This window comes from Sinocyclocheilus rhinocerous, unplaced genomic scaffold (assembly GCF_001515625.1).
Source record: "Sinocyclocheilus rhinocerous isolate Xijiao unplaced genomic scaffold, SAMN03320098_v1.1 scaffold712, whole genome shotgun sequence".
Lineage (NCBI taxonomy): Eukaryota > Metazoa > Chordata > Actinopteri > Cypriniformes > Cyprinidae > Sinocyclocheilus > Sinocyclocheilus rhinocerous.
The window spans coordinates 961,212-972,322 of NW_015642789.1; the positions used below are offsets into that span (position 1 = coordinate 961,212).

Below are 11,111 nucleotides of genomic sequence, written 5' to 3' on the forward strand. Positions count from 1 at the left end.
ATATATATACACATATATATATAAATAACATCACTCAGGCTTATCTGGCCAATCTAATCTGGCAATAAATCAACAGAATTGCCATGTTCAGTAAATTTCATGTGTAAAGTTTGTTACTAGTATGCTACCTTCATCAGTATTAATATAGCATTTCTAATCATTATTCCATGGAAACAATTGCACAATTCACTTTTTACACCTAATATTAGTCCTTGTACCTGTCCATGTTGTCATTACTGCTGAGAGCAACTCAAAACAAACTTTGCCCAAAAATGCAAAACATGAATTTGTCTGTATTGTATTGCAAATACACTTAGAAAAACTGCACCAATGCCTGTCTTACCTTCCTCATCCACTGCCAGCACTGTGGCTCCACGGTTCAGCAAGGCCTGAACCACGGTGGCCAAACCATTTCTGGCGGCAATGTGGAGGGGCCTGAAATATAAGAAAATGAAGTCGAGAATGATTTTAAAACGTTTGTCCAGTTTATTCTGCTTGAGTTACATGTAAAGTGTGTAGCTTCTGTGCCATAAAGATAAATCAAGCAAATGTTTCAAGCTAGTCAGGATGCTCAAAAAAGAGCAATGTTATGATATTGCTACAGAGCCATGAATAATGGCTTACGTATAGTTGCATGTGCAAACTAGGACAAAGACTAGGACTCACATCTGAAGCATACTGTTGGTTGCATTTATGAGGATAGGGTTGTGGATCTCCTTCAAGATCAGCATGGCACACATTTCATGAGCCTACAAACACAGTTAGCAATATGCACAACATTTGAGAAATCTGATCAAGAGATAATCAGCATTAAGTTTAAATAAAACACTGTCTGTTACCTTGCTGCAGGCCAGGTGCAGGGCAGTGTTCTTGTTCACATCCAGGAGGGACAGGTCGGCTTTGGCTCTGTGCAGCAGCAGGGCTGCATAAAACAATAACAAAAAATCTAAAATTACTATTAAACACTCTATAGTCACATTTTACAATGTCTGAGGGTTTCGGTCTCAGATTACTCATATCACACATGGTGCAAATCTTACCCACAGCACCACTTTGGCCATTGTCGGCGGCCACCATCAGTGCAGAACGCCCTGAGTGGTCCACGGCATTGATGTCAGCTCCGTGCCGCAGAACCAGCTGCAGCCCAGCCACGTCCTCGGCAACTGCGGACGCGTGAAGTGGGGTCCTGAGTGCAAGATGTCAGAACATAGTCATTTAGCTAGCAGATAAAATTATGTATTGGTTTTCAATTTGTAACTATTTAACAGCTAATATACAACAATTGTATTTTAATAACTACTTGCACCAACCTTCCTTTGGCATCCCTGATGTTTACCAGCGAATTACAAACACTGGATTCCAACAGCAGCTCTGCAGAACCACTATGGCCATTAATGCTGCAATGGGACGTCGAGAACATGCAACATGGCAATTAGGAAACATATGCCATAAATTATTCGTTATAGTTTTATTTAAATATCTTTCACATCACAAAAACTTCACATGTGTTTACTATGCAGAAAAGATACAATATGATGCAATGGCTAATTTTGGTGGCTGTAAAAATACATTTATTCAAACAAGTATCCAAGTACACTACCGTTCAAAAGTATGGGGTTGGTAAGATTTTTAAATGTTTTTTGAAAAAAGTCACCAAGGATGCATTTATTTGATAAAAAAAAACAAAAACTTGTAAAACAGTAATATTGTAAAATATTACAATTAAACAGTTTTCTTTATATATTTAAAAATGCTAATATAATATAATAAAATTAATAAAATCATGATAAAATGCAAATATATATTTAAACTGCTAATTCTAATATACTGCTTTGGTGCTCAAGAAACATTTATTATTATCAATGTTGAAAATAGTTGTGCTGTGTAATATTTTTGTGGAAACAGTAAGACTTTTTTTTCAAGATTCTTTTGATAAATAGGAAGTTCAAAAGAACTGCATTTTTTTAAAAATATTTTTTTGAACAATGTAAAAGTCTTTGTTGTCAATTTTAATGCATCTTTACCACATACAAGTATTAAAGGGGTCCTATTATGCTTTTTCACTTTTTCAACGTTAGTTAGTCTGTAATGTTGCTGTTTGAGCATAAAAAAGATCTGCTAAGTTACAAAGCTCAAAGTCCAATTCAAAAGGAGATATTTTATTTAATTTATTTCAAATTTATTTGATTTTGATGCAATATTTACACTGAAGCTCGCAGGCGGCTATGGTAAGGGGTGTGACATTTCCCGTTTTTTGTTTGCTTGTTTTGAATCTTACCATCCCCACACTTTTAAATGGTTGTGCACATTGGGGTAGAACTGATTTAAAAAATAGCGAGCATTTTTATACACCATTATTGCTATTACTGATTTAAATCTGAACTATATAATGACCAAAAAATAAGAGTGGATAATAACTAGAATTATTTATAACAGGCATTTCCATGACTTTGACATTTTATTAATTTGTCTGACTTTTTCAGTTCAGTTTCTACTTTCTCAGGAATTATTTCAACATTAAATATAATTACATCACCCTTGAATCTGAAAAGAAAAAAACAACAACACTCACAGAGCACAGTGCAGTGGGGTGAAGGGGTTTCCCTCCTGGATACTACATGGTTTAAGTTCAAGTAAAACTTCCAAACAGTCTTCATTACCTGTTTCACAAATAGTGCAAGTCACCTATTTAACTTATGACAGTTTTATCAATGTGAACGAGCCATTGAGGCTCAAAAGGTCTGAGCCCTTACCGTGATAGGCTGCCCAGTGTGTGGGTGTGTAGCCATGGCGGTCTGTGATTGGGTCGTGGGGGTGGGAGTGGTCAGCAGCAGAAAGAAGATTGGAGAGAATGTCAGCATGGCCGCAAGAGGCAGCCAGATGGACCGCAGTTCGCCCCTGAAAATCTTTGCTGAGGACTGAGACGTTGTGGGACAGCAGGGCGGTTATACAGTCCTCCCGACCCATCACCGCCTACAAAGACAGACCTGGTTAGAAACCTTCCATTAATAGGGGTTTATAGCAAAAACTTTACTAATGATTTCAGAATCTCACCCCTCTGTGTAAGGCTGTTCTTCCTCTCCTGTCTCTCATATCAGGGCAAGCTCCTCTCTCCAGCAGCAGATGCACACAGTCAGTGTGTCCCCCCAGCACTGCCAGCATTAGTGGAGTCCTATGAAGAGAGAGAGTGAAACTAGAGAATGATATCAACAACTGTGATTTGGATGACTTGTAATCAGATTATGCAAGATGCATTACTTGTCTTGTGTTACCTTATTTATTAATAACAAATGCTGTGAATATGAGCAAAACAATAAAAAGCAGAAAATAAAGATAAAGTAGAAGAGCCATCAGCTCATACATACTGTCCCTCCGCATCTTTAACATTAACGAGATCGGCTCCCCCCTCGCTACAGAGCAGCATCCGCAGACATTCTGAGTGGCCGTTGGCAGCTGTCAACAAAGAACACACAGCAACTTATCAAACTCCCACAGAAAGCTCAGATTCACAAGCCTATTTGCACATACATGCTCTATGTACCTGCAACATGAAGAGGGCCCCATTTGCTGCGGTGCTCTATGAGCAGGCAAGATGCTGATTGGCAGAGCAGCAGCTCTACGCAGCGGGCATGTCCTTTTTGAGAGGCTACGTACAGCACAGAGCGCCCCACCGGGTCACAGGCATCCACATACCCTCCAGACTCAATTAACACAGTGACACATTCCCAGTGACCGGACTCCACCTGACAGCAAAAGTAATTTCCGTTAATATTAGCTCCATATATATCATTATATATGCAGAATTACAGAATATCTGCTGATGTATATAGCTGCTGATTTTTATGTATGGATATTCATTTTAACCGTTTAACCGGTTAACCGACCGTAAGAATTTTGACCGATTAATACAATCAGTTAAACGGTTTAAAAAGTCATTTAATTATTAATTTTTTCAGTAATTTATCAAAATATTTAAACAGGTTTGCTGCATGGTTAAAATACGCTACGCGTATAAAAAAAATTTGTTTTTAGGGGGGAAAAAACATAAGTCATGTATAAATCGCATTTTATTATTTCATTCAGAAATAGGCCTAAAGTCAACGCGAAATGTTTACAAACATTATAATAAACACTGTAAACAAATCCTTTCAATTAACAGTATTTAGAAAAGAACAAGAATTACAAATATAAGAAGCTATAGCAATATAAACGACAAGCCAAAACGAATTAATTTAGGCTAAAACGAAACTGAAACCAACGTTGGGTCTCTCATTCAACACAAAATCAAATGTTTCCGTATTCGCGATGTATTTGAATGGCAAATTATTATTTATTATGTACTTCACTTGCGTTCCAATATCCATGTTAAACAAAATGTTTTGCATAACATCACGGTGGTAGGCCTACTGTGATAACACTTATGCCGAGTTCACACTGCACGATTTTAGCCCGATTTTTCACTCGCCGACAGGTTTTGCAAAATCGCCGACAAATGCCCGAAATCGGAGGCAAATCGGTGCTTGTTCACGCGAGTGACAATCACGCAGTGTGAATTATCAAAGACGCGATCTGAGGGAATCGCTCACAGAAGCGCTGCAGGTGCGTGATGTGATATTATATGACCATGTGAATCCTCATGTTCTGTTGTTTGCTGCTTTTTGCACATGTAAAATTAATCCCCGTGAAACAAATGTTAGTATTTTTTAACAGGTCACAGACACTTATTCTTTCTCATTTAAAATAATCTTGTCGGTTAACAATCGGTTAACAAGAGTAAGTTGTCGGTTAGGAAAAATAACCAAAATGAACATCCCTATTTTTATGTCTTGACATTTTGTACATACCGCCAAGTGTAGTGGGCTGACGGACCCGTTGTTCTCCTTGTCTCCTAGTGTGTTGAAGCACATCTCCAAAAGCTACAGAATCAAGAACAAAATATGTATATGAAGCATGCATCAAGTTTTACACTAATAAAATGAGGTTAAAAATCACAGTGGACTATGTTAGAGTGAAAGGTCAATCTCACCAGCTCCAGGTTTTGTTTGTTGCCATGGGCTGCAGCATAATGCACAGCACTGTATCCTTTAGTGTTGCACAGAGATGGATCAGCACCATTATCCAACAAATGCTCTACACACCTGAAAGTATCAAAACACATGGGATTCAAAGACTGAAATGATAAGCTGTAATAAATCAAAACATCTTTCTTCTTAGTTTCCATAACATTCAAAAGTTTGGGGTCTGTAAGATTTTTTTTTGTTTTTAAAAGAAACATTACTCTTATGCTCACCAAGTCAGCATTTCAAAACAGTAATTTGTGAAATATAATTTATAATAACGGTTTTCTATTTTAATATACAATTTATTATTACTCCAGTCTTCAGTGTCATATGATCCTTCAGAAATCATTCTAATATGCCTATTTGCTGCTCAAGAAAAAATTATATTTATAATCAATATTGAAAACAGTTGTGCTGCTTAATATTTTTGTGGAGTTTTTAATTTTTACTAATATCTTGTAATATTGTCAAATATCTATTGTAATAATATTTTCTCCCAGACCTTAGTTTGAAACACCATGCAGTACCTTAATGAACCACTAGGGGTCTACACACCCCTAGCAATAAACGAGGTTTTTATTGGGACAACTGACATTATCATCATTACCGTCTGGAGTGGAATCGTACTTATGATTCCACTCCAGATAGTCACTTGACACATATGTAATATACCAGTGCAAGCATAGATAATCTAAAAAATAAATAAATAAATATATATATATATATATATTTCATATTTCAAATAATTACAAGCTACTAGCATGAGGTACAAAACTTTAATTATACAAAAAGCAGGCATCAAATTATTTTAAGAAACAAATATTTGTTGTAGACTTACAGGAAGGATTCCTTCTCCCCATCCTCTTGGTTCTGATGGGTGCTGGCATGGGGTCGGTCCGTTCTGAGAAAGACACCAGACATCAGTAATGCTTTGTACACCATGCCCTATTATATTTATTAGATGCAAGAAGATGTGTGGGCATGTGTGAGTGCATTTCACCTGCAGAACGCAGTCGATGCAGCCGAGTAGTGTAGAGGTGTACAGCCAGAGCGGTCACGCTCATTGACCTCCGCCCCCGCTCCTACCAGAACCACCACACACTGATACCTACCATTAGCAGCCGCATAGTGCAACGGAGTCCTGGTGGAGAGACACAGAAATTTAAACACTCAACATACTGGTAAATCTCATTAAAAAATGTCCATCATATTTCATGCCAAAATCCAATATTAAAAAGAAGTAGTTGCACCGAATGCACTAAAATTTCAGCAACCGAAAACATTCAGCCAAAAGAAATTCTGAAAAACAATTATATAATTAAAAAGTTGATATAAAAACTGCCTTATGTACAGTGTAAATGTTTATATATGAAACTCAAAAAAAAAAAAAATTATATTTGAGTGTTGATTATTAAAGGGGTCATATGATGTTGCTAAAAAGAACATTATTTTGTGTATTTGGTGTAATGAAATGTGTTTATGCGGTTTAAGGTTCAAAAAACACATTATTTTCCACACACTGTACATTATGGTTTCTCCTCTATGCCCCGCCTTTCTGGGCATCATATATCCCCTTTAAATAAATGTGATAAAAAAAAATGATTGCGGAGCATCACTACTTGGCATAAGGAATATTTACATCATGCACACTTCAAATATGATCATGTCAGAAACTGAGGGCATCCCATTTTATCAAAGAACGAACATTTGTACCTTCCAAACTTGTCCTTCTTATTCATGTCAGCTCCACTGCTTAAGAGCAGGTTAAGACATTCAACATTTCTGAATGAAGAGAATAAAGTATATCCATTAATAAATATTTTAAACATCTTCTTCAATTTCATTTAGATGCTGGCTATTGAGTCAGATCAGCAAAACGACCTTCTTGGCATTTGTGCGCATAAAACACTGTTTTTGGGGACACTTGATATAAAGTGGGCCAGTGGCTTTTTAAATAGCCCATTCTAAGTAGAGCTGCAGTCTCACCCTCCAGAGGCAGCAGCGTGTAGACAGGTCCTCCCAAAGTTGTCTGGGGTGTTGATGTCAAATCCGGCTGAGAGCACGTGTTCTTTACTCATTGACAACACAATGCTGTAGAGCTGACCTGCAAAAGTCAATGCAAAGTTAGTTAGAGGAATACACTGTCACTTTGGCTGGCAGCAAATCGGTCATTTGAAAAGCAGTTAATGGACTGCTTTAAGACTTCAATCTATCACTAATAAAGTACCATGGGATTATCATGACATTTTTTGAAGTAACATGTACATAAATATGACAACTATTTAGTAACATATACTACAATCACAGCACTTCCCTAAGGGACAAGGACATATAGAATATAGTCTAGGGACAAAACCATTTTCCTTTGGCCCTTGCTGTAATTGGTCACTTTACAGGGAGAAAGGGTGTGTACCTGAGGAAAGTAGTTTACGACAACAGTCAGAGGACCCGTAGAGCACAGCTAAGTGTAGAGGAAACATCCCATGAATCCCTTGTCTGTACAAAGAGGACAAATAAGCAAATTATTTGATTACACATGCCACAAGCAGATAACATGCAAACTGACAGGAGATTAGAATCAGTTTCCTTGTAAATGCAAATTCCTTGTCTCGTGTACATAGGTAAACTGTGCCATTTTAAACTAAACTGTCAGCAATACAAGGAAAAATTAGAAGCACATAAAACAAATACACCTAATTCTATGTCAGGGTGTTTGCTATTAACTGAAATTGGAAGGAAATTCCAATTTCTGTAACATAACAATGTTATGTCTGTAACATAACTCCAAAGAAAGTATTCATTAATGCACAATTACATTGCCATGTCTTAATTTGCTGCATATTATTCACAATCTTATAAACAAGCAAGGAAAAAAAAATATGTAATTGTATGTAATTCAGATTCATTACAAAATATTCAATATTTTGATTTGTAACAAGTTTATTTGTAAAAGTAATTATTGCCATCACTATTTACTGAGCCAGTTACACACTTTATCCCACTGTTGATGTTAACTAAAACTTATGAAAAAAAACATTTTCGATAATTGAAATAAAGCTAAAATAAAATATAAATGTTAAATTAGGCGTTGTCTTGTGAACTAACTGAACAAGTAGCAATACTAATATTACAAAAAAATAAAATAAAAAATCTATATAGAAAAAAAAAGAAAAAAGAGAAATACATAACCTTTTACCAAAATTTAAATGAAAAATGAAAATATAAAGGATAATTTGAAAACATTAACAGAATATATGATAATTGTATATAATTAATACTAAAATAACACCGCTTCACTGCCACAAAATTTGCTTTAAGATTGTATGATAGAGACATTATGCAATTGCTATATTGTAAGAGATGACCTTACTCCACTCACTACAGAGCAAAAAAAACAAACTAAGTCTTACTCAACAAACACATGGTACATTACCTGGCTGTGTCAGCACCATTTGTCATTAAGGTGCTGATAAGCAGCTCGTGGCCGTACTTGGCAGCAACATGAAGAGGAGTATTGCCATATCTGTCCACACAATCTATCTCCCCACCTGAGGAGACAACAAGAGGGTTTTAAATATTACAAAAGGAATTGGAAATAGAGTGAAAAAGGAAAGTAACCAACCGTTTTGAATGAGGATCTGAGAGCGAGTGAAACGTCCATGAATGGCTGCCATGTGCAAAGGGCTTTTCCCTTCTTTACTCTGTGGAGAAGAAGAAAAAAATTATCTAAGAAAAGTCTTTCCTAAAGCATAAAAACATTGAGAAAGTATACAAAAATTCAAGTCAAATACATTTAGATCATTCAATCAGAGCAATGTCTTAATAAACCACTCCCGTTTCCCTGTCCAGACCTGCATGTTGACATCAGCACCGTTGTTGACCAGCAGCTCCAGGCAGAGAGCCCCGTTAGTGGACACGGCAGCCAGGTGCAGGGGCGTGTAGCCGCGGTGGTTGGGTTGGTTGACGTTGGCCCCACGGTTGACCAGCTCGTTGGCTACGGCCTCCTGTCCCGTGTAGCAGGCCACATGCAGAGCAGTGTTTCCAAAGGCATTAGGCTCATCAATCTAAGAAACAGACAGCATGAAATAAAATATCCTGTAAACCAAGGATCAACCTCCTTTCTTTTCCAGGAAAACAGACCAAAAATATTGAGGACTCATTCTGCACTACAGATTTTTGCCACCATCTTGCAAGTACAAAATGATGGGTCATGGCTATGACATATCTAATACTGATCCTATTTTTTTTACTCGTTCAAAAACCTGCCAAAAAATTTTATATTAAAATTATATTATGACAATAGTAATATATGAAAAAAAATTAACTTAAATGATTTTAGCAAATGGCTGCAATATAACAAAGAGTGAAAAATTTAAGGGGGTCTGAATACTTTCCGTACCCACTGTATATATATATATGAGGTGGGTTCCAGAAACCAACAGTGTGAATGAACTATCATGACTAAAGTACACCAAATCCAGGGACATCCGATTCACTTTTTGGCCAAAGATTTGTTCTTTTAAAAATTATTCTTGTGTAAAAACACTACATTACAATCATTTCTGACCCATGTCCTAGGGACGAATAGCCACTAGGGAAATTTATCTGGATTAAAAAAGGTCATGCTGTCCAAACACATAATGTTTGAATACGGTTGACTTCATATTTCTGATGCCTTATCCCATATTGCTAGTATTTTTAATCTGTCAAAGACGTATTGTTAAAGTGATCTGGGATCCAGACACTTTATATTTGGACAAAAAACAAATTACTTTTACTTGTCCAAAAGACAAGTGGAAAAGCTTAATGTTGAGGCCTGGCACTGACCTCGGCTCCATTGCGTAACAGGTACTTGACCACATCGACGTGGCCACTGGCAGCAGCAGCGTGGAGAGGGGTGTATCCCCGCTTATCCTTACAGCTCTTATCAGAGCCCTGAGACACCAGCAGCTTAACCACCTCCAGATGTCCTGAGAAAAACAAACAGGTTAGTATTACCAAAGTTCCTTTAAGGCAAGTCATTTCACTCGGCGGCCATCTTTGAAATGCCTCTCGGGCATGCAAGTGCAGCTCCTATCTCTTTGAATGGGGAAACATCAAATTATCCAGAACTGTTCGCCAAACTTATGATTAAATTTTATAATTGAAATCACCAATGAAATCTGACAACAACTGTCTCATAAATGTTGTTTCTTTTGCTCAAATAGTGTTTAAAAAAAGACTATTTTTCAGGCTAGACCAGGCAGTGCGCAGTCCTAAGCGCACGTCTCTGAATGCTGACTGTTTCTATAGCAACCGGGATTTCTAACGGCAGCTGCAGTGACGTGTGGACTTTACCGATTAGTGATTGGCTCTTTTACTCAGAAGGCGGGGCTTCGTTCAATAGAGCGGCCATATTGAGCGTTGCATTTTTCCCCCATTCAAAAGTCTTTGGTATTACTACAACTTCCAGGAATCACCACTAAGTAGCTAAAGATGGTGAAACCAATCTAATACAAGGAAAATTACTATTTAGCTATAGAAAACACCAACAACACTTCCAAAAAATACAAGTATATACTTACCAAGGTAAGCTGCCCAATGAATGGGTTGCCTGTCCTTCTTGTCACTGGCACTCAGATTGGCTCCCTTGTTCAGCAGCAATTTAACCATCTAGTTGGCAGCAAAAGCACAAAGTCACATTGTATGTTTATTAAAACCATCTGTGCATTAAAGGCACCCATGAGAACTTAACAAAAAAAAGCAAAGTCACAGTTTTAACATACAGGCCGAGATGTAAAAACAAACTGGCACTAAGGAAGTTAAAAGTACTGGTATTTCAGTACCAAGTTACACAGCATGTGAACAATGCTGTGTCCAGAGAAAGAAACACTGACAACAACAACAACAGAGAGCAGAATGGAGTTATTAGAGATTAAGGATATCTATGAAGTAGGGCTGTCGCGATAACCGCAATACCGCGCTATTGAAGAGCAAACCGCAGGGGAATGCAAGAACCGCAGCAACCGCAATTTTTGCGTGTTTTCTTTTTTCGTAAGGTTATGCCCTTCT

The 11,111-nt window shown here is 37.3% G+C and overlaps 1 protein-coding gene across 1 annotated transcript in view; it reads right to left on the reverse strand.

Annotated features, from left to right (window-relative positions):
• The window catches only part of ankrd52a (ankyrin repeat domain 52a), a 19,671-nt gene that overhangs the window by 2,339 nt on the left and 6,221 nt on the right, over positions 1-11,111 (reverse strand). The window contains exons 6-27 of the mRNA XM_016573505.1: positions 10,625-10,712; positions 9,888-10,030; positions 8,912-9,124; positions 8,683-8,761; positions 8,494-8,608; positions 7,474-7,556; positions 7,047-7,164; positions 6,774-6,842; positions 6,061-6,201; positions 5,899-5,961; positions 5,027-5,138; positions 4,845-4,916; positions 3,542-3,743; positions 3,366-3,453; positions 3,055-3,172; positions 2,754-2,973; positions 2,573-2,660; positions 1,311-1,397; positions 1,041-1,186; positions 840-922; positions 667-749; positions 344-435 (exon numbers count right to left, since the gene is read on the reverse strand). Coding sequence (XP_016428991.1) covers positions 344-435; positions 667-749; positions 840-922; positions 1,041-1,186; positions 1,311-1,397; positions 2,573-2,660; positions 2,754-2,973; positions 3,055-3,172; positions 3,366-3,453; positions 3,542-3,743; positions 4,845-4,916; positions 5,027-5,138; positions 5,899-5,961; positions 6,061-6,201; positions 6,774-6,842; positions 7,047-7,164; positions 7,474-7,556; positions 8,494-8,608; positions 8,683-8,761; positions 8,912-9,124; positions 9,888-10,030; positions 10,625-10,712 — 2,503 coding nt within the window. The remainder of the gene's footprint in view (positions 1-343; positions 436-666; positions 750-839; positions 923-1,040; positions 1,187-1,310; positions 1,398-2,572; positions 2,661-2,753; positions 2,974-3,054; positions 3,173-3,365; positions 3,454-3,541; positions 3,744-4,844; positions 4,917-5,026; positions 5,139-5,898; positions 5,962-6,060; positions 6,202-6,773; positions 6,843-7,046; positions 7,165-7,473; positions 7,557-8,493; positions 8,609-8,682; positions 8,762-8,911; positions 9,125-9,887; positions 10,031-10,624; positions 10,713-11,111) is intronic.